Source organism: Mus pahari, chromosome 9 (assembly GCF_900095145.1).
Source record: "Mus pahari chromosome 9, PAHARI_EIJ_v1.1, whole genome shotgun sequence".
In the NCBI taxonomy this organism is placed as follows: Eukaryota; Metazoa; Chordata; class Mammalia; order Rodentia; family Muridae; genus Mus; species Mus pahari.
The window spans coordinates 75958942-75981397 of NC_034598.1; the positions used below are offsets into that span (position 1 = coordinate 75958942).

A 22456-nucleotide genomic window follows, 5' to 3' on the forward strand; every position below is an offset into this window, starting at 1 on the left:
GACAGGTAGATCAGATGGTATGCACACTGGAGGAAGCAAGGCTGGGGTGTGGGGAGTATAGGGAGGGTTCCTATTTCAGTCTGGGAGTCTGGAAGTGAGTGGAAGTTGAATGGAGAACTCCCTCAAGGCAGATAATTCCAATCAAGGGAGGCCCAAGGCCGGATGGGAGAGGTTAATGGGAGAGGTTAGCTTAATGATGATTACCCAGAGGGAAGGGATACTAGGGTTGGGGGTGGACAGACAATGTGCAGTTAAGACTAGAGCCTTTACTAGTCTTACTAGACTCTACTAGTCTAGCCTTTACTTTGTTACTGAGATGGGACCATGCTTGGTTGCATTAGCCTTTTAGACTAGTGTCTCTTGGCAACCCAGCTGGCCTCCTGCCTCAGCCTGGTGAACACTCAGATTGTAGGTCTGTGCCACCACCACCAACATGAGAGAGAGAGAGAGAGAGAGAGAGAGAGAGAGAGAGAGAGAGAGGAAGAAGAAGAAGAAGAAGAAGAAGAAGAAGAAGAGGAGGAGGAGGAGGAGGAGGGGAGAGGAGGGAAGGGGGGGGGAGAGAGAGAGAGGCGTTTTGTTGACTCTTGCTCTCCTAGAACCATGCTAGCCAGCTGTGTGAGCATGGGAAGGGGTGACCGGAGGGGACAAGTTATGGGTCACCTGAAAGTGATCCAGGCAAGAGATGGCAGCGGTTCGGGTTATTCAGGAAACAGAGGTGGTAAGGAGTGACTGGGTGTTTGATATACTTGATAAAGCCTTCCTGAAGGGCTGAACTGTTGCTAGCGAGACAAAGCGGTTAGAATGACTCCAAGTGTTGAATCTGGGCAATGAAGGAAGTTAGTCACTCTTGAGGTGGTGAAGATGAAGCAAAGAGCTCCTAGTGATGCAGTGTTCCGGGATGGCATTTGGCGATGCCTATGAAGAGCTTTTTGGTTTTTTGTTTGTTTGAGCATGGTGGTTCATGCTTTTAATATCAGCAGTAATAGGGTCGGCGACAAGGTGTAAATATTTAAGAAAAGAGAAGACACTGATCTTTTTAAAAAAGAGAAGTGTCTTTATTGTTTGAAGCATAAAAAAGAAGAAACAAAAGTTGGCATTACATTTCTTTTTTTTTTTTTTTTTTTAATGCAGTCTTCTCAGTGAAGGTATAAAATACATGGCCACTTAGTTTTGTGAGCTGGTGAAAATGTCAAGATGTTCACACTCACGGGACAGAGAAGGTACTTACAACACACAGGAGACAGAAGAGAAAAGCAGCCCAGAGGCGCACAACCGAAACCGCTTGGAGAACAACCTCTCCGTTCCCACGCCGTTGGAGAACAACCTCTCCGTTCCCACGCCGTTGTTTCTCCACTTTTCCATACCCAGATGGCCTCTGCCCCTGCTACACAGCCGTGCCTGGCCTTTGTGCTCCGTGCCCAGAGCCAGCTGCCTTGAATTTGCTTTTTTTTTTTTTTTTTTTAACTTTGATTTCCATTTTGTTTAAGATAGAGAAACATTCTTAACTTGTGTCCAAGATCTTTTAGAATGCCTGACCCATTTTCATTTCAAATCACAATTCATTAAACTAAAATAGACGATGCAAATTTTTTTCCTAAATAAAAAATGTACTTATTTCAGCCACCAGAACCACCTTAAGCAATAATACATGTGATTCATGTGTATCTGCATGTTTTTCATCATTTTGGCTTTTTAGTGTACTGAAACCACACAGACAGAATCTCTGTGAACTGTGGCTACAGGCTCAGTATGACCCAGTATGACCCGCTCAGTGTGTTCGCCTGTAACAGCAGAGACGCGCACGCCTCATGTGGTTCCCACCAGACAAGGAAAACGCCTGCCCTGTCATGGGAACACCTGTGCTAATGAAAAGAAGCTGCAATACCGAGGGAGGGGAGCATGGCTGCAGGGCAGACTTTTTTTTTTTTGACCTGAAAAAAATACGAGCCAGCTCAATAAAGCGTTTCCTACATCTCAGATGCTATTTGAAAAGCGAATGGTTTCCCCTCAAGGGTGTGCTCACCTAAGAAACACATTAATTACCTTCAGGAATGGCCTGGGCCTGGTCACTCTAATGGTGCAACAATACAATCTAGAGGTCTGCTTACTTTCCTGGTGGGCATCTGCACATTAAAGAAAAGCTGACATTTCAAATAATGTGGGGGAGGGGGGAACTGGGGTGATTAAAATGTTCATAACTTTATTACTGCAATTATACCTGGGAGGAGCATAACTTGATCCTTGACATTGATTTGTGTGTTTAAGTCAGTCCTTGAGAATGACTTGAACCTCTTTTTGTTTCGTTGCTCACCCTCTGAAGAATCGGTTAGTGCATGGCGGGGGTGTGGAGGGCCTCGGCTACCTCCAGAGTGTGTGAGTACTTCTTCAGTGACTGGCCTGAGCTCTCTCACACCCCTCCCTGCTCAGCTCTTCTGTTGGATGGCACTGAAAAGCTTTTGCTGATTCTCAAGGCAGTCTCTCAGCTTATCTTCTGTCAAAGACAGTCGCTGCTCCAGAATTGAAACAGTCTGCAAAAAAACAAAAAACAACAGTATCATAGCCTGGTACCCTGGTGATGGGGGGGGGGGATGAGTGCACCTTGAGGCTCTTGTAGGGCCCCTTGATTGGATTGATATCCAATCAATCACCTGGCCCCAAACTGGCTAAAAAAATGCCCCCACCTGCAGAGCAAACACTATCAAGTATCGAGGAAACTAAAAGAGAACCACCCAAGCCGGGCAGTGGTGGCGCACGCCTTTAATCCCAGTACTTGGGAGGCAGAGGCGGGTGGATTTCTGAGTTCGAAGCCAGCCTGGTCTACAAAGTGAGTTCCAGGACAGCCAGAGCTACCCAGAGAAACCCTGTCTCGAAAAACCAAAAGAGTTTGAGGCAAGCCTGGACTAAATAAGTCCTTGTCACAAAAATACAAAGAAAAACACCCAACCCAACCAAAATCCCAAACCAAACCCTGATGCATATGCATATGAAGAAAGAGGGATCTAACTAAGGCAGACCTCTGGAGTATATCCTTGCACATGGTTTTCTGAAGACTTGGTGTCAGGGATGAGGTTATCTCCAGTCCTCTAAGCAATACAGGTTAAAGTGCACGTTCCTGGCATAGGCACTACTGACATGTTACCACTGGCCACTTGCCACAGTCCACCCTGTAGTGGCCATCCTGGCGGGAGGACTAAAGAGAGAGAGGAGTGTGTTAGGCTGCTGCTGGGCACACGGTACTCGGTGGAGTGAAGCTCTCCTAACTCCGCCAGCAGAGGTCCAGTCACACGTAGATGTTAAATTTGGGAAAAATACCTGTGATATTGTCCGGACGTTTAGAGCTTTAAAAACAAAGATTTATTTATTTATTTTGTGTGTATGAGTGCTCTGTCTGCTGCGGTCCAGAAGAGCTCATCAGAACTAATTACAGATGGTTGTGAGTCGCCATGTGGATGCTGGGAATTGAACTCAGGACCTCTGGAAAAGCAGTCAGTGCTCTTAACCACTGAGCCATCTCTCCAGCCCTAGCTTTTCTTAAAAAACAAACAAACAAACAACAAATGAAACAAAAAACACCCCCCCTTTTAATTATAAACTGAAATGTAGACCAGGAAGCCACATGAAACTTGCATGTTGCATGGTAAGTCTTCCTAAGAGCCCAGCCACATCCAGAACTTCCTGAGTGGCTTCTGTGCTTTCTCATGCCCTCCGTTATGCTGAGCTTTAAATCACAGCCTTACATTTCCTTAGGGTTTTAATTCCCAAATGTTCACACTTCTTTCTCCCTTTCTTTTTCTTGACTCTCAACCATTAGCAGGCTCGGACCTTTTGTCTGCCTGTCTGTGACATTTATAGTGATCTGTACTGCAGGGTCTGTGACATTTATAGTGATCTGTACTGCAGGGACTACCCAGGTAGCACACAGCTCAGCTTGTATGTAGACCAAGCTGGCTTCAAGCTCACAGAGATCTGCCTGCCTCTGCCTCCTGAGTCCTGAGATTAAAGGTGTATACCACACCAGAATAACTAAGTGGTTTTTTTTTTTTTTTTTTTTTTTTTTTTTTTGAGACAGGGTTTCTCTGTGTAGCCCCGGCTGTCCTGGAACTCCTTTGTAGACCAGGCTGACCTCAAACTCAGAAATCTGCCTGCCTCTGCCTCCTGAGTGCTGGGATAAAAGGCGTGCCCCACCATGCCCCGAATAAGTGTTCTTAAAGGGGGGAGGAGAGAGGGAGGAGATGGAGAGGGACAGAGAGGGGGAGAGAAAGAGGAGGTGGGGGAAGAAGAGGGGAAGAGAGAAGGAGGGAGGGAGGGAGAGAGGGAGGGAGGGAGGGGGTAGAATTCCCTTATTGACAGACTATATAGTTATCTAGTAATAGGTTTTATACAGGAAAGGCAAACAAGATAAATGTCAAGATAAGGAAGTGACTGTCCTTCCTTCCTTCTCTGAAGGAAGTCATCATTTAAAAGCTTTTGCTTTCATATTCCATAGACCAATTCATCATTATATAAAGATAATTATGATGCTGATATTTTCTTAAATGTCTATTATGTACCAAGTAACTTGCCAGATAGTTATTACAGTTATACATGCAGGTGTTGATGTCTGCATTATAATATCTTTGATACTACTTCCTCTCTCAGCCCCAAGTCTGCTTGACTTTGCCTCCCTTCTCTCTCTGGAATACAGTTAAGACACCTTGCAGCTTAGGCAACTGCTTGGGACATATTTGCTTTGACTCGCCTAGACTCACGTCTTTCTTCTGCAGACATGCTTTGCCTTACCTTCAACCTCTTAATATATAAAAGAAAATGAACTCCTTAAGGTTAACTGTAACACACCCAAAGGGGAATTTATTAAGACAGAAAGTGGTCCATTAACTATGAACCAGGTGGAAAGATGGGGGGAAGGGGGAGGGGAGGAGAGGGGAGGGGAGGGAAGAGGAGGGGAGGGGGAGGGGAGGGGAGGACTCAGTTGGAGAGTCCTAAAGAGGACTTGACTGACTAGTGGCAGGAAGTCCTGTCAACTAAAATTGAATCTGGCATCTGAGAGGTTAAGAGTTTCTAAAGGGGAGGGTGTCTGGTAAACATAGGTGGGTCACCTGTAGCTCACAATTTCAAAGTGAAAACTTGTGAGTTTAGTAAGACTTTTAGTGAACAAATAGGACTCCAAAGTCTCACACGGGTCTTTCTCACTGCATGCCAGAACTCCACAACCAGAGGGACTTAACTTCCAGCACCCTGAGGTGACATCTTCTCTAGTGCCTAAGGTTTAACTCCAGAGAAAGGACATGGAGCCTGTGGCAGTGAGACCCGGGCACTGCCTAAGTTCCCGCACTCCAGTGACAGGGGACTCCAGTGACAGGGGCATAGCTAGGGTTGAGACCAATGCTGATTGCCATGCGGGAGTATCTGAGATTGAACTAGTCACTCTGGGCAAGAGGCTGACCCTGCTCTTTGTCCCATGTTCGCCTCCTGCTCTGTGTAACTCGTGGCAGTGTGTGCACTTAACAATGCTGTACACAGCAAAGCGTAAGTGTGCAGAACACAGAGGACCATGGAAGATGTCTCCAAAGGCAGAGTGAGTATGACGGCTGTTCCCGCGCCAACACGAGCCTTCCCTTACGTTAGGTCCGTACCTTCCAAGACCTGGGAGATTGTTAGTATGATATTTCAGGTCTGTTAGTCTTCTTTGTTTTGGCAAGATGGTCTTAAGAGACTGGCTAACATGTTAATAGCTTCCTCGTCCTCTAGAGGAAACTCTGGAGAGAGCTCTACATTACACACTGAGCTGGCCGAGGGTTGTCAGTGAAGACTATAAACTTTGGCAATATTTCATACTACATAAGAGTTTTTACTTACAGTACATTTTTCTTATGCTGTTAAATATTTCTTTGATATGTGACCTAATATAAATATACTACATCACAAATTCAAAGGACAGAACGTCACTGCTTAGGACCAACTGGCATTTATAGCACAGAGTATTACCACTGATGTCTGCACAGATGACACAAACGCCAGCGAGAACTAAGTGCATGTATACATATGTATACTCACACACACACACACACACACACACACACACACACACACACACACTGAAAGAAAGAGAGTGGTTCTGAGACAGTGCTCTGTATAAATGTTCTCAGACCAGGTTAGCTCTAAGTGCCTTGCTGGTGACTATTTCAGTTTGCCTTGCCAGGAAAAACTCCCTGGCTCTGTCAGTCTCACATCCTGCATCTCTAGGACTGCTCTATCTTCCTCGGGGCAGCGGCAGGCCAGCCCACCTGGGTTAGGATATTGAGTTGCTCCATGATGTGCTCCAGCGCGTCAGCCACCGCCAGCGGGACGCTCCTCAGGCTTTCAGAGGGCACATCACTTACATCTTCTGGTTTCTTTCTCACAGTCGTTGATGAATATTCTGGCATTAACAAAGGGTTCAAGAAATACCTACTGATGTCTTCACCCTTGCCTGGCGCAGCTCGAGAGGTGGAATCCATCGTCTTTAATGTCATGGAAAAGACAGAAACAAAGTTTCCAAACTTAAATTATATATATAAATATATATTGAACAGTTATATATATATATATATATATACATATATATATGTATATATATGTATATATATATATATATATATATATATATAAAACTGTTCCAGATTTATATTTTTGTGAATCATTTTATCTTCTTTATATAACAAAGTACATAAATTATAATTACAATAAAGAAACAAAGCTAACAGAAGGTAGAGAAAAATTTACAAAATGTCTTCATTTTTTGCAAAATACTTCCTAAATGCCTGTCTGATCAGGAGTTTTACCATTAAAAAGGAGTACTGAATGAAGTTTATTTATCAATTTAAAGTAAACATCTGGCTCCATTAAGATGACATTTAATCCCTCTAAGATGAAAATAACAAGTGCTGGTGAGAATGTAGAAAATGTAAATTATCATGCTCTGCTGACTAATGGGTAAACTGCTGACGCTGCTATCAGAACAGTTTAGAGATTCCTCAGAGAAGCCATCCCAGAGTTACCATATCATCTAGCAACCCCACTCCGATATCCACGGCGGCCTTTCTCACAATAGTTTACAAAGAAGCTGTATCTATTAGCAGACACGTGTGCAAAGAATAAAATACATAAAATAAACAAATCTTAAAAAAAAAACAAAAAAACAAAAAAACCTAAAAAAGGTCAGAGACTTAAAAAGAGGAGCTAAGACTATAAAACTTTTAGAAAGAATCAGTATTAACTTTTCCTGATCTAGACCTGGGACTGTCCTACCTGTTGACACAACATGACAATTGTATTCACGGCTGTCTGGGATACATGTGGCCTGGGTGAGATATTCCTGAACCATACGAAATTTACTTATGTGTAACATCAAGATCAAGATGACAAGGTAACAAATAAATTGGATGTAATAATTTGTATAATAAAAAAGATACCACCAAGATAGCGAAAACAAATGGAAGAAACCATCTTTGAATCAAATTCTTGATAAGGGCTTTGTACACATACACAAAGATTTGCAATTTAAGGATTACAGATACATTATGTAATTAAACACTCAATGATACACAAATGGCCAACAGGCTCACAAGCATATCTTGAATATCATCAGCAATAGCAAATCCAAATTGCAAGGACATTGACTTCACCTGCACTAAGATGGCAGAAAAGAACAAAGCAGGGTACCAAGTGTCAGTGGGATGCTGGTACCAAGTGTCAGTGGGATGCTGGTACCAAGTGTCAGTGGGATGCTGGTACCAAGTGTCAGTGGGATGCTGGTACCAAGTGTCAGCGGGATGCTGAGACCTGGGAGCCCCCCTACACTGCTGGTGAGCAGGCAAATGGAGACGCCTGCAGACATTAAGTACGGCTTAACCAGCCCACCTATAGATATAAACCCAAGAGAGTAAACACCTATCCACTCAAGCTGTGTGAAAATGTTCACTGAAAATGTTCACGGCAGCATTGATCACGATGTTCAGGAAGTCAGGAACAATCCAAAGGTCCAAGTCCATGACAATGAAGAAATCGTCACTAGGATTCTTTGTTCACAAAAATGGGAAACTGATGAGTTTTACAACTCAGTTGAACATTCTAAGCACTGAACTAGACATCAAAGGCTAAATACTATCTAATACTATTTCTGTAAAAAAAAAAAATTCAAAATGAGAAAATATGGTAACGTACTAAACCCAGTGGCTGCCAGGGGTTGAGTGCAAAGGAAAAAACGGAGACACTGGGGATGCAGCTGGGGGTGGGGGTGGGGGTTAACGTACTAAACCCAGTGGCTGCCAGGGGTTGAGTGCAAAGGAAAAAACGGAGACACTGGGGATGCAGCTGGGGGTGGGGGTGGGGGTGGGGGTGGGGGTGGGGGAGCAGTGTTTTAAAAATCCCTCAGGAGTGACAAAATGTTCTTTAGGGGCTCAAGAGATGGCTCAGCAGTTAAGAGCACTCACCGGCTGCTAGAGGTCTCTGCATTCAATTCCTAGCAACCACATAGTGGTTCACAACCACCTTTAGTCTTGTCCCTGGGGATCCAGCGCCCTCTTCTGGCCTCTCCTTTTTTAAAAAATGATTTTATTAGATATTTTCTTCATTTACATTTCAAATGCTATCCCAAATGTCCCCTATACCCTTCCCTCACCCTGCTCCCCTACCCACTCACTCCCTCTTCTTGGCCCTGGCGTTCTCCTAAATGGGGCATATAAAGTTGGCAAGACCAAGGGGCCTCTCTTCCCAATGATGGCTGACTAGGCCATCTTCTGCTATATATGCAGCTAGAGACACGAGCTCTGGAGGTTCTGATTAGTTCATATTGTTGTTCCACCTGTAGGGCTGCAGACCCCTTCAGCTCCTTGGGTACTTTCTCTAGCTCCTCCATTGGGGGCCCTGTATTTTATCCTATAGCTGACTGTGGGCATCCACTTCTGTGTTTGCCTCTCAAGACACTGTATGCACGTTTAAAAATGTAGTCATAGTAAGCACAGCTTTGTGTATTACATACTAGTGAGGCGCACATGTCAGATGAGCCAGTTTTGTATTATGTAAGATTTCTCATTAAAGTTATTATGAAAATAGGACACAAATAAATACATGTCTCAGAGGGTTATTTGTTTGTTTGTTTGTTTGTTTTCCCAATCTTAAATTCCTGGTGATTGCTAGAGGTTTGGGGTTCCTGGCAGACGTTTATTTCTTGGGGTAGCTCTGCTGACAAGGCAACATGTGGAGCTTGCTGCAAGCTTTCTCTGTACTAGCTGATTCTGTCCTCTCAAAGATTCTACAGGTACTCTGCTGGCTTCCATACCCTCCCCTGGTGTGCTAGCGAGGCTCAATCCTTTTGGCCCTCCAAAATATACTCTCAGTATTCAAACAAGGAGACAGGCACTGAGCAAAATCCAGCAAAAACATGCGACACATAGTGAAGAACCAACGTTAAGTCTAAAAGACATGGAGGCCCTCCACATGCAGACCTGTGGGATGGGGCCACTGCTTTTCCTGATACTCTACCATCTTTTAGGAAGATGGAACTTTCGATTTCCCCTCATATATAGAGATAATAATTCAGTGTTTGTCAAAACTATTGAAAATAAACCGAGAATCCACTATTATTATAATAACCTGAGAATTCACTATTATTATCAGCTAGAGTGAAGCTGAGGGCCTTGTGGACACTAAGCTTTGTCCTCAGCTCCACGTCGTGACTCTCTTTCTTCCTTGATTTATTTATTTTTATTTTATGTACACTAGTGTTTTGCCTGCAAGTGTGAGGGAATTGGATCCCCTGGGACAGGAGTTACATTACAGACAATTGTAATCTATCATGTGGGTGCTGGGAATTGAACCTGGGTCCTGTGGTAGAGCAGCCAGGGCTCTTAACCTCTAAAGCCATCTTTCTAGTTCCAGGTCACTACTCTTAATTCAAACTAATTTTGATCATATGTATAAAATACATCTTTGTAATCCCCCGGGCTCAGCAGACCTAGCTGCCCAGAGTCTGTTTACTGAGGGGGTATTTCCTATATACTCACTACAGCTAGCCACCCCGACCTGAAAAGAACTCCCGCTCAAAGACAGCCTCTCTTGTTCAATGCTTCTGCTTCTCTACAACCTTCGCTGCTCTCCTAGCAAGGCCAAGTCCTTTTCAGACTGCAGCGTTCTGCTTCACTGTCCTGTACTGAGAAACATCTCTGACCCCCCACCCCCACCCCGTGAAAGCCAGACCTTCTGCTCACCAGCGTGGCATCTTCTTTTCCTCCATTACTGTAAATGCCAGCATGCATGGTGGCTACTTGTCCATTACTTCTCTTGCCAGGAGATCGCTCCTCATTGCTCTATCTTCTAACACTAGCAGGCCTTGACCTCTGACGGTGTTAATTATCGTGCCAAGTTTTCAGTGTATCATCACGAGTTGAAAGCAAGCTCTCTATAACCAAGACGCCCCCCCCCCCTTTGTGTTTAGAAAGCAGGAGTCATAAATAACACATTGAAGTGTTTCCACAGCCACAAATAATCACGGTAATAACAAGCCCAACCCTTCGTGGCAACAGGTCCCAACTTAGTCAGTACAGCAGCTCAATCAATGAACTTGCGCAGCGCAGTCACACTGGTTATTAAGAAGAAAACAGAGGGGTAAAAGATTAGGGACATCGGAAGTCAAAGCAATAAAGGAACTCCAATAAAGTCTTAATAGTACTTTTCTTGTTTGGAGACAAAAAAGCAGATTACCATCACAGAACATATGGGCATGATAAGAAAAGGAGGCATGCAGGCAGAAAGAAAAAACAACCAGTCCTTACCCAAAGCACCAGCCAACTGACGTCTTTCTATCAAAGGAACTAGAACCTACATATGGACTGATTCATTTCTACCAACCAATCCTACCTTTGCTTCTTGTCTGTAGAGAAGAAACATGAGATGCATGCATTATTAAAAGTTAAAAAGAATTATATTATCATAAATTTGTAAAGAAACGATGTATAAGATTTTGTGCCAATGCAGCGAGTCTGTAGTACCACCTCTTTCCAAACATTAATGTCAGTGCTGGGAGTAAAGGATTCGGGGTTGGACACCATACTGAGCATTTGACAGCGCCACCCATGCAGGTGATGTGGTGCTCGTGTTGTGCCGGGAGAACTACAGACATGGCTGGCGCTAAGTGAGCAGAAAACACCAGGGGCAGAGGACTTTAGAGCTGGTAGGTTCAAAAAGGAAGACGGCACAGGGCATCTCGGGTACTGCTGACACCTGAGCAGCAGAGAACGGTGACACATTTGTTTATTCAGAAAACGAGATCTTCCTACAGTGGCCATCATCAGTGCCGTTGCAAGGACCATGTCATACACAGTGCTTCCTTGGTGACATCTATAATTCTCCTGGGACCCACTTTACGGATGGAGACATCGGGGCAGTTTCCACCTAACTTCTCCTTTGCTGTCAAATAACATCTACCATTGCTGTCAAAAACAACTGGAGAGACAGTGCAGGCCAGACAAGTCCTAGAACAAGCTGCAGTAGCTGAATGATCCTTGTCCTTAGGTTAAATGGTCCCATTTTTCACATACTAAAAATAGAGTAAAAGAACAAAGCTGCTTAATGGCAACAACTCTGAGTCACGCTCTACAGATAAGTGAGCCAACCACTTCTTTAAACATCACGTTAATTTTTGTGTAGAAGGTATTTTCATTTACACTAGAAAATACAATTTAAAAGCATATTTAATTTTTAAATATTCTATTTACGTGTATGTGTGGGTTTATGTGTGTTATGGATGCAGAAGCCAGCGAAGGCCAGAAGACTTCAGTCTCTCAGAACCAGGATTACAGATGGCTGTGAATCTGGGTCCTCCGCATGAATGGTCCTAAATGCTGAGACATCTCTCTAGCCCCAAAATATATTTAATTTTAGTTGAATTGAAGTTGGCATCAGGAGTCTTCCTTATCACTCTCTAATTGAGGTAGGGACTCCCACTTGAACCCAGAGTTTGCTATTAGGGCAATTTTGACTTAGCCAACTTATTCTGGGATCATCTGTTGCTGTGTTCTAAGTGGGCTGTCACACCCACCTGGCAATATGTGGGTTTTAGGGATCCAAACTCTGGTCTTGATGCTTACATAGCAAGCTCTTTAATCCCGGAGCCACCTCCCCTGCCCTGATAGGAACTATTAAACAGAAGGAACGTGTGTAGAACACAGAATGGCAAGGGTGTACTAACTCATTACAGAGGCAAGGTGGGCAGTGGCAGACCTCCCTGGGGCTTTAAACAAGTCACTGTTCAGTGAGACCAGCACCTCAGCTACCTAGTCAAACAAACTGGGCCACCTTGGTGCTGGGAGAATACAACAGAGAAACAATGAACCCAGCTGGAGGTTTTGTGGGTAAGCATGACAGACAGACAAAGGGATGGAAAGGGACCAAGTGACCTAAGCTGCCCAAAGAGAGATGGAAACATGGGGACCAGCAATGAAAAGGCAGACAGCCTGGTGGCTGGAGTCTCTTCTGGGGTTTACAAGTCATTAAATGGGAGGGACAGCAGTGGTGGCCAGGGTGGGAGGCACTAAGCAGGGTTTACCATCAGCACAAAGGATGCGGCCTGTCACCGAATTCCCAGAGAACCCCGACAAAGCAGGATGGCTTTCCTTCATAGGTGACTGAGTATTGCTCTGTACTTGGTGCTTTTCCCAAGATCAAAGCCATGCTAACATGAGTTGATGGGAAATAAGAAAAAGACCAAAAGCTTCCCCTGTTGAATCTGTCACAGGGCTACCACAAAGATTTCATACTCATCTCTACATTCTTACAACACTAGGCTGTTCACTTTGAATGAAAACCCACATGATTTATATGCTTACATTATACAGCATACTACATATTCTTATGAAAACTACCCATCTGATCAAGTTTGATTGACTCCAATGCATTTCTAGGATAAAAAGTAGAAAAATGTCATGTGAACTGTTTCCTTTCCAAAACTAAGTTTATTAAGTTCAGAAAGTCTTTTCTCTCTCTCTTCCCTCTGTTCTGCCTTCCCTACCCCCACCCTAGGTGTTTGTATAGCTCTGGCTGTCCTGGAACTAGCTCTGTCCACCAGGCTGGCCTTACAAGTGCTGGAATTAAAGGTGTACACCACCGTGCCTGTCCCCCTCAAATCAATCAATCAATCAATCAATCAATCACTTAAGTAAACAAACCACACCCAACCACGATGGTTAATTTTAAGTAACAACTTCATAGGGTCTAGAATCACCCAGAGATGGGCCTCTGAGCAACCCTGTGAGGGCTGACCTAGATGCGGTGAGTTGAGAAGAGATGACCTGTGCACTTTGGGGACAGCATTTGATGAGCTGGAGTTCTGGACTGAACAACAAGGAGGAAGCGAGCTGATGGTCCATACGCAGTGTTTCCTACTTCAGTGCTCTCTCCTGAATCCACACTGACCTAGAGGGGCTGCAGGTGTACGATTTCTCAGTATTCCATGCAATGAGAGCAGCTCTCTCACACTCCTTCCACCATGACTGTACTTCAAACTCAAAGCCAAAATAAACTCTTCTGTCAGATACTTTGCTGCAACAACAAAACAAGTCAACTAAGAAAATAAACCAACAAAACCAACCAACCAATCAACCAATTATCCAAATAAATGCATATACAAAAGCAGAAAAATGCAAAAACCTTAGGCATAAAGTTTTATAGTCTTGAAAAACAACCCTCCTATGGTGTTGCCAACTAGGATATGTGTATGGGAATGAGTTTGTTCCTTTGGAAACAACAGCCAATGACACAAAGCAGCATTACTGTTATTTGTAATTGTGATTTCCAGATTAGGGATGGATGTGTTTTGAAGGCATGAGTGGGTAGAATCCTGGACAAATGGGATTTATGTAAAAATGCCCTGGGCTTTCATTTATCACCCTATGACTAAGAAAGCACAGACTCTGTTACCAAGTCTTTAATGGAAGACCCTAATCCCCCCTGATCTGGAAACCTGTGCCACAGTAGACATGTAGCAACGAATGATTTAAGCACTGACTGCAACCATCTGGGGACTGGGACCTAGGGAATCAGTGCTCTCTCTTCTGAATCGGCCCTGAACTGAAAGGGCAGTGTGGGTATGCACTCAATCTGCTGGGCAAACCTGACACTAGAGCAGCTTCCTGCCAACTCCACAGGGGAGACGGACGACCATTGCTTCTGTAGGTCCTACTGTTACACTTCAGGGGGCAGTCAGAGTAAGAAAGTCATACGCAGTCTCTCTTTCACATAGAATTTCCCAAAAATCGTATATACAGTATGCTAATGTATAGTTATCTTTCACTGTTTTTAAAAGGTATATATGCATGCACAATGGTGGAGTACTTGCCTAGAAATACTGAAGTTCTAGATTTGATTCCTGCCACTGCAAAAAATCAGATTAAAAGTAAGGCGCTTGCTGTTTTCCCAGGAGATCTGAGGTCAGGTCCCATCACTCAAGCCGAGGCTCAAAACCAGCTGTAACTCCGGCTCCAGGCGGTTTTATACTCTTTTGTCTTTTCCTGGCGTGTGCACACATATGCATAATTTTAAAAAACCATGAATTTGAAATGATAAATCATCACAAAGATATTTTATATTCAAATAGTTACATACTAGGAAAAATGGCAGTGGTGGCAGAGCGGGGCAGGGGTGGGGGTGGGGTTGGAAAGACAGCTGATTTAGTTTCATTCCTATCTCGTCTCAGAGAACTGATCTGTTCATCTCTGAGAATCCACGCAAATGGCAATCACACAAAATTAATACAAGAGACTGAGCACAGAGTGCCCCCATGGCAGTGCTAACATCCCCGAAGGCAATACAGATCCTAACAGGTAACAGTTGATTTCTTTTCCAACTGTGCTTTTTGAAACCCAATGAAATCATATGTGATGACAAAGCAACACCCTCCCTTTGCACAGAAAACGACGCACACCCCCTGATCGGTATCCTTCNCCCCCCCCCCCCCACATTACCACACCATCCTACATTCCCACTCAGTCCTGTTACTTCTGTCGCTCTAGACAGTAGTCCCATTAGAACTTCACACGGTGTCCTACGAGACAGGGATTTCTATTCGCTTTGGTGCTTTCTAGTAGTTTTCATTGTTAGACTGTCCACAGCAACAAATACAACTCTATCACTATTTGCCTGAGTTACTTTTTTATTGCTGTAACAAAATGACCAAGGCAGCTTACGGAAGCAAGACTCCCTATCTCTCCCACGGCAGGAAATCTCAAAGCCACCCCCAGTGTCACATCTCCTTCAATGATGGCATGCCTCCTGACTCTTCCCAAATAGTTCTACCAACTGGGGACCAAGTTTCCCAACACATGAGTCCAGGGGGACCATTCTTATTCACATTACCATCTGCCCAACAATATTCCAATGACTAAGGCAAGCTCACACTGTTTCCTGCCTAATAGTTGCTAACCAACAACAAATGCTAGCATGGTGTCAGTCTTAGCAAAGGCTGCTCAAAGCAGCTGGGTTAGCTTGCCCATCCACAGCCTCTCCTTTACAAAGACACTTAATTGTTACATGTGTAAAATTCTGCCCAACAGGGCCAGGAAATATCACTGTATTTCTTTGGTTACTGTTAGTTGGACACATTCAGTATGTATATCAATAAATTTGATAAACAGATTAATTTAATCTTTGATCAAGTTTTAAAAAATATTTTAATGTTTTTTGAAATGAAATCTAATCCCCTGGTTTCCCCCATTGTTTCTTCCCTCCAGCTTTCCCCATGCACCTTCCTCTCCCTTGCTCTCAGTTCATACCTCTGTGTCTTTAGCTCTTGTTACATATATCTATATGTATATGTATTCCTAATGTATCAATTCCGCCTGCCTGGCCTGTATACAGTTACTTGTCTGTATATGAGTTCATGAGGTTGCACAGCCAAGTGGGGGGCTCTTTCCAGAGCAGACCTTAGTTACTTCTAATTCTTTGGTGAGGGTTGAGGTCCCGTGAGATCTGCCTCTTCCACATTAGCACGTCTACTGGCATCATCCTTGAGTAGGTCATATGTAGGCAGCCATGTTGGTGAGACTTCTTTAAGAGTTTTAGGAGGAGAAATCTCACAGCAAATTTCCTGTTCCTCTCACTCTTACAGCTCTTCTGTCCCCTCTTCTGCTATGATCCCTTAGACTTAAGGCAGTTGTATTGTCGATGTATCAGGTCTTGGCATCACATGATCAAGTGACTTGTTCTCTGCATTTTGATTGGCTGTGGCTTTCTGTAATATTTGTTTTCTGTTGTATTTCATCGCCAAGCGGGGGTTGCCAAGTCTTTACTTGGTTTATTTCTATCTTTCCCAGTGCAGGTTTAGGAGCTTTCTATATTCTGGATACTGACCCTCTGCTGTGCATTAATGCACTTGCCACTCTGGTTTACTTTCATTTTCTTCTGTGAGTGGTTGTTTTGGAGTTAAGATCCTTTCCTGTGGAAGGCGCTTGCTCAAGCTCGCTATCTTCCTGCTAAGTCTGCATTATGATTCCAGGCACAGGTGTACCCCTGCTACCAAGTGTTTGTTTCGAATGTGGCCAAATGTATCGAATATTTCTTTTATTATTTGTCTGTTTATGTTTTTCTTTTATAGAAATCCTTGCTACTCAGAACATATAAACATATTTTTTTTTTTCTGATTTTTTAAAGCTAGTATTGCTTTTCATCTTAGAGTCTTTAACCTATTTGGTACCGACCGGTATTGTTTGTGGTTAAAAACCAGTACACATTTCTTTTTCTTTTTAAGAGATTTATTTATTTTATCTATATGAACATTCTAGTTGAATGTAGACCTGCATTCCAGAAGAGGGCAATGGATCCATAGATGGTTGTGAGTCACCATGTGGTTGATGGGAATTGAACTTAGGACCTCTGGGGGGAGCAGACAGTGTTCTTAACCACTGTGCCATCTCTCTTGCCCTGTTTTTATTTATCATATTGCCAACTGTCCCCACATTTATAAGCAGACTGCCCAGGGAAGAGCCCATCCTCACAGAGGTGCAAAGTCATCTTTGATGTGGTAGATGAGCACACTGTGTGGGTGTGCATCTGTGTGTCCATTATGGATTGGTCACTTTTCCTGCAACAACACCACACTCACTCACAGTTGAACAAGCCTGTCACATTTCTTCAACATTTTTCTGGGTGTTTTGGGTATTTTTCATGTCCACATTAAAACTCACTTTTGAGGATTCTTCAAAAATCTTACTGGTCTGCTTATGAGAATTGCTTCAAATTTACAGACTCATTTGGAAGGAAATGATAGTTACATTGCACTGAACCTCCCTATCTATAATCATAATTACTCCTTAAAATGTTAATCAATATAAAACTTCATGTTATCCTGACATGGCAGCCACCCTGTGGTCTCTAAATCATTTCCATTAGGTATGCAGACATGAGCATGCCACTGTCAAGTTTTTTATCCTACAGAAGGCCAGCCAAACAACAGGTCAAAGCATGTCTTAAAATGAGAGAGAGAGAGAGAGAGAGAGAGAGAGAGAGAGAGAGAGAGAGAGAGAGAGAGAGATCATCTTACAAATTGTAAAGTTTACAAAAAATGCATTTTAAAAAAAATATTTTCCAGCCTTACTTAATCTCTGAGAAAAGTAATATTCCTTGGTCATTCTTACACACAACGATTTGCTCTTTCTTAAAACTTCCTGGGTCAAAATGAGCAGCAATGAGTTGGGTGTTATTCTTAAAAGCCACACATAGCAACTAAACCAGGCTCTGCTCACTCGAATAAAACTTTATCTCCTAGACCATACCTGTGTCTACAAAGAGGCAATTTTTAGGCAGGAATTTATCCAGCCATTTAACAGGGACACATTCAAACCCAGCAAGCTGTGTGGTTCATCATTTATAGGACAAACATTTTATTTATTGTTCTATTCATCATTAGGCACAATGTGAACATTCTAGAAGGATTAATAACTGCGCTGACTGTAACAGTAACATATATGCAGAGTGTGGTACTGAAGTCCATCCCTTAGTCTTATTTATACCCATTAGGTCACCCAGAGAGTGAAAGCGTCTATGTGGCCACACTATACACAGTGTACATTGTATTATCCAATTTAATTTGCATTTATAAAACAATGAAGTCTTTACCCATTTTCTAAAACAGATAAACCCTGCCCTTATTCCGTTATTACAGTAACTCCATTTTTCTTAAGACAATTGTAGTTTTTGCTGGCACTTCTGCTAATGGTGACATCACCTAACTGTGACATCATATAACGTGGTGGTTCTGTATATGCGCACTAAGTTGCACACTGGATTTTCACCCGTTGTCTTCTACAGCTTAGTGAATAACCTAGGGTCGCTGGGCCTCTTAAGTCTCAGTGTCCTCATAGCTGAAGCAGAAATGATTGGGATGCATCATATGGCTGTTGTGAGAATTTAGGTTTATTGTGCAGTTTGGATTAAGATACAGAACCACCAGTACCATCACACCCCCTCCCCCTTCTAGACCAAATCTTTACAGAAAGAGGATGCTGTAATCTTGCTTCTTTCAGACAGTTGACAACACAGCAAATACTACTGTGGAAGGCACACAAAGCAATTAATGAAAGTTCTTGAATTAAATAATTACTTGAATGATGAGTTAAATATTTCTTTATTCATTATGCTCCATTCCCCCCCTTAAATCATAGGCTATTAAAGGTCCAATAGTTAAACTAATGGACCAAATTAAATAGATAACTGAATCACAATAACAGAATCATATTTATATATCATATATAAATATATATATGATGAAAAATTTCCATATGAAAATGAAGACATTTTAGTACTATGTTTGTCACAGACAGTTGTATGTGCTCTCTCAAATGAGGAATCTACCTTCAATTACACTTAATTTGGGGTGTTCGACTCAGGGTTCTTGTTGAGAGTAACCATTTCAAAAGAGATCTTTGGTAGGAGGATGTCTTAGGGAGGGTAGATGGTAGCTCACAGGTAATAGAAGTGGAAAGACTTGAGAGGAGGTGGGATTGGGGATGGGAGTGATGAGTGGGATGGGGAGAGCCAGTGAAACAAAGGGGCAGTGGAAAGGCCAGCCAGAAGCCTACACTCTTTCAACTAAACGAAGAAGAAACCTGCCAGGAGGGAGAGATCCTGCAAGGCCAGCACACATTTCCCCATTGCAAGCATGGTTGTTAGACAAATCCCCAAGGCTAGGTATGAGATAATGAGGTGTTGGTCAAGGAAGTCCGATGGCAAGGTCCCAATACTGAACACACCACATACCCCTGGCTGCATGATATGGAAAGAGCAAGCTGTCACAGAGCCAGAGCCCCCCATGCCCCCACACCCACACCTCACTTTGAGTGGGCCAGAAGGTGCTCTATAGGCTGCTGAGGGAGAAGAGTCTACAGTGTCAACCTTCCAGGTAAGTTGTGCCCACTTGTGTAATAGTGACCTGATTGGTACAGGGGTAACCAACCAATTGTTGTCTGATTAGATTTGCAGTCCACTTCACAGGAAATAATCCTTTTGTGGTACTCTAAAGCCCATGAAGGGGAAAGATATAAGGAGCTAGGGGATAGAAACTAAATACCGTTGTTTGCTAAACTGACAAATTCAAATTTATTAATATCCAAAGACATTGACCAGTTTTAGCCATAATCAGAGAAGCTTCCAATTCCAGTGAATTAAGATCAAGTCAGAGTCTATGGCTATACAAGGTTCTGAGAATTAAGAGACGGACGAGTGCTCAACTCTAAACAAGACATTTGAGAGCATCCTCTACAGGACTGTGGGGACTCTGCAGCAGATGGGACAGAAAGGCTGTATGTACTGGAAGATGGGGAGAAAGACTGGGAGACTCCATCTTCTGGACAATATGCAGCCATTGGAACCAACACTCAACAACTCCCAGTGACGGCACTGGGCTTGCACAAGACTAAGCCCATCAACGGACAGACAAGGATGGAAGAGGGGCGCAGGGAGCCTCACCCTCACTGATGCACTATTGAGGACCAGGGAGCCCCACCCTCACTGATGCACTACTGGAGGACCAGGGAGCCCCACCCTCACTGATGCACTATTGGGGACCAGGGAGTCCCACTCTCACTGATGCACTACTGGAGGACCAGGGAGCCCCACCCTCACTGATGCACTATTGGGGGACGCAGGGAACCCCACCCTCACTGATGCACTACTGAAGGATCCAGGGAAACCCACCTCACTGATGTACTACTGAAGGATCCAGGGAACCCCACCCTCACTGATAACACTATGTCCTATGGATGGATTTAGGGGAAGACACTGTCATTAGCTTTGACTGTGTACCCAGGATGGTCCCACCACACTCCCATGGATTATATCAGTGCACACAGATGACTCTGGTTAAATCAAATGGTTCATACAACACAACTGCATCATGAGTCTGGGAATGGATTATTATGTAGCACAGGAAGAGCCTGAGGTAGATAACAAGGGAAGGAAAACAGGGAACGTGGGAGAGAAAGTGACCGTCATGCACTATATATAAGTATGAAACTGTCAAAAAAATAATAAGAGATTGTGTGATGGAATAATTTATAAAGCTTCCAATTTCAGTCAGATGAAAGAAAGTCTATAATAATTTTGAAGTATAGATGGTACTTTTAAAATGTCTTTAAAATCCTATTCCCATTATTTTAGCAGACAAAAATAATTTTCTAACACTAGTAAGAGAACCAATCAAAAATTAGGTAATTAGCTCTATTAGCCTCAGCTCAACTCCCCACCACTCTGACAGCACTGAAGATTCTTATACACTTGAGCTGCGCCTGGTGTACAGGCCTGGAACTGTAGCCCTCGGGAGTCAGAGGCAGGAAGATTGTTCTAAGTTCAAGAGAGCCCGGGTACAGAGTTAGTTGAAGACCAGCCTGAACTAGCAAAAACCTGTCTTTTTGTTTTGTTTGTTTTTCTTTTTTTTTTTTTTTAAAGATTTATTTATTTATTATATGTAAGTACACTGTAGCTATCTTCAGACACTCCAGAAGAGGGCGTCAGCTCTTGTTACGGATGGTTATGAGCCACCATGTGGTTGCTGGGATTTGAACTCCGGACCTTCGAAAGAGCAGTCGGGTGCTCTTACCCACTGAGCCATCTTACCAGCCCTTGTTTGTTTTTCTTAAGAAACAAAAATGGTACCCAGTAGTGGTGGCACACAGCTTTAATCCCAGCACTCTGGAGGCAGAGGTGGGCAGATCTCTGTGAGCTCAAGGCTATCCTGGTCTACAGAGTGAGTTCCAGGACAGCCAGGGCTATTCGGGGAAAGCCTGTCTCAAAAACAAAACAAAATTAAAACCAACCCCCCCAAACCACACCAAAAACAAACAAACAAAAACAACAACAACAAAAAAAAAAGAAAGAAGAAAAAAGAAAAGGAAAAAGAAACAAGACCCCCGCCCCTGCAGCCAAACAAAAGAAAACAAAACAAATTCAGAACAGCACAAAGCAAAGATTATGTAACTTAGCATAGTTGGAAAAAAAAAAAACAGTCTAAAAGTCTCAGGAAGAGCAGGATTCTCGTAAGGTGTTAAGGCAATGTATTGTAATACATTTGTGTGTATGTGAAAGGTATAGATGTTTTCTTTCTCTGCTATTTTATTGCTGGAAACTGAGACAAGTTAAAAAAATTGGATTTCATAAAGTTTTTCTTCATAATAACCATGAGGGAAAACAGTCCAGGAATACATAACATTTTAATGAAACATAGAACTCAGGTCTTTTCACAGATGCCGTGTGTTAAAGGGAATGGCCGACCCTCTTCAGTCACGTGCAGACATGAATGCACACAGATGGCTGGGCAGGAAGTTCTAAGGAGGAAGTCTGCTGCCACAAGGCACATTCCTTATGTCCAAAAGTATTGTCAAATGCATACTTTTTATTTCACATTTCAGCTCCACAATCTATTAAATGACAGTACCATTCAAAGACGCTGTCTTGTGATGATACCCTCTGGTGAATAAGATGTGACTGGCAATCATGTCATATCACACCACACATCATATCTATTATGAAGGTGTAGTGTAGGGCCTCCTTTTGGGAGCCTTACCACTTGACTGATCCGTAAGACTCTCATAACTATCTCTCTAGACTGGATGTTCCATGCTCCAAATCTACTGCTTCTTGCCTTAGTGCACAGCGCCATGAAGAAGTAGCAGATCTGAGTACTTTCCTCCAAAGCCCTGTTGTCATTTTCTCTTCAGCACTTCAGGATTCAGTGTGGTGGCTATCAGGTGCTTGCCCCTGTGTGCTGAGACTGCTGCTGCTGCTGCAGTCACCTCCTGGTTCTCCATGTCCGCGATCTCATTCTCTTAGCCTGCCTTTCTTATTATTCTGAAGCTCAAAATTGCTCTGGCTGTCCTGGCAGAGAGTCTTGCACAGGTTCCCCCAGTTTCTAGGGTGAATATTACTAACCTAGAGT

General features: G+C 43.3%; 1 protein-coding gene across 1 annotated transcript in view; it reads right to left on the bottom strand.

Moving 5' to 3' along the window:
- Positions 1–1110: 1110 nt before the first annotated feature.
- Positions 1111–22456, bottom strand: part of Poc1b (POC1 centriolar protein B) — a 103746-nt gene continuing 82400 nt past the window's right edge. The window contains exons 11-12 of the mRNA XM_021205299.2: positions 6285–6500; positions 1111–2528 (exon numbers count right to left, since the gene is read on the bottom strand). Coding sequence (XP_021060958.1) covers positions 2424–2528; positions 6285–6500 — 321 coding nt within the window. The 3' untranslated portion in view covers positions 1111–2423. The remainder of the gene's footprint in view (positions 2529–6284; positions 6501–22456) is intronic.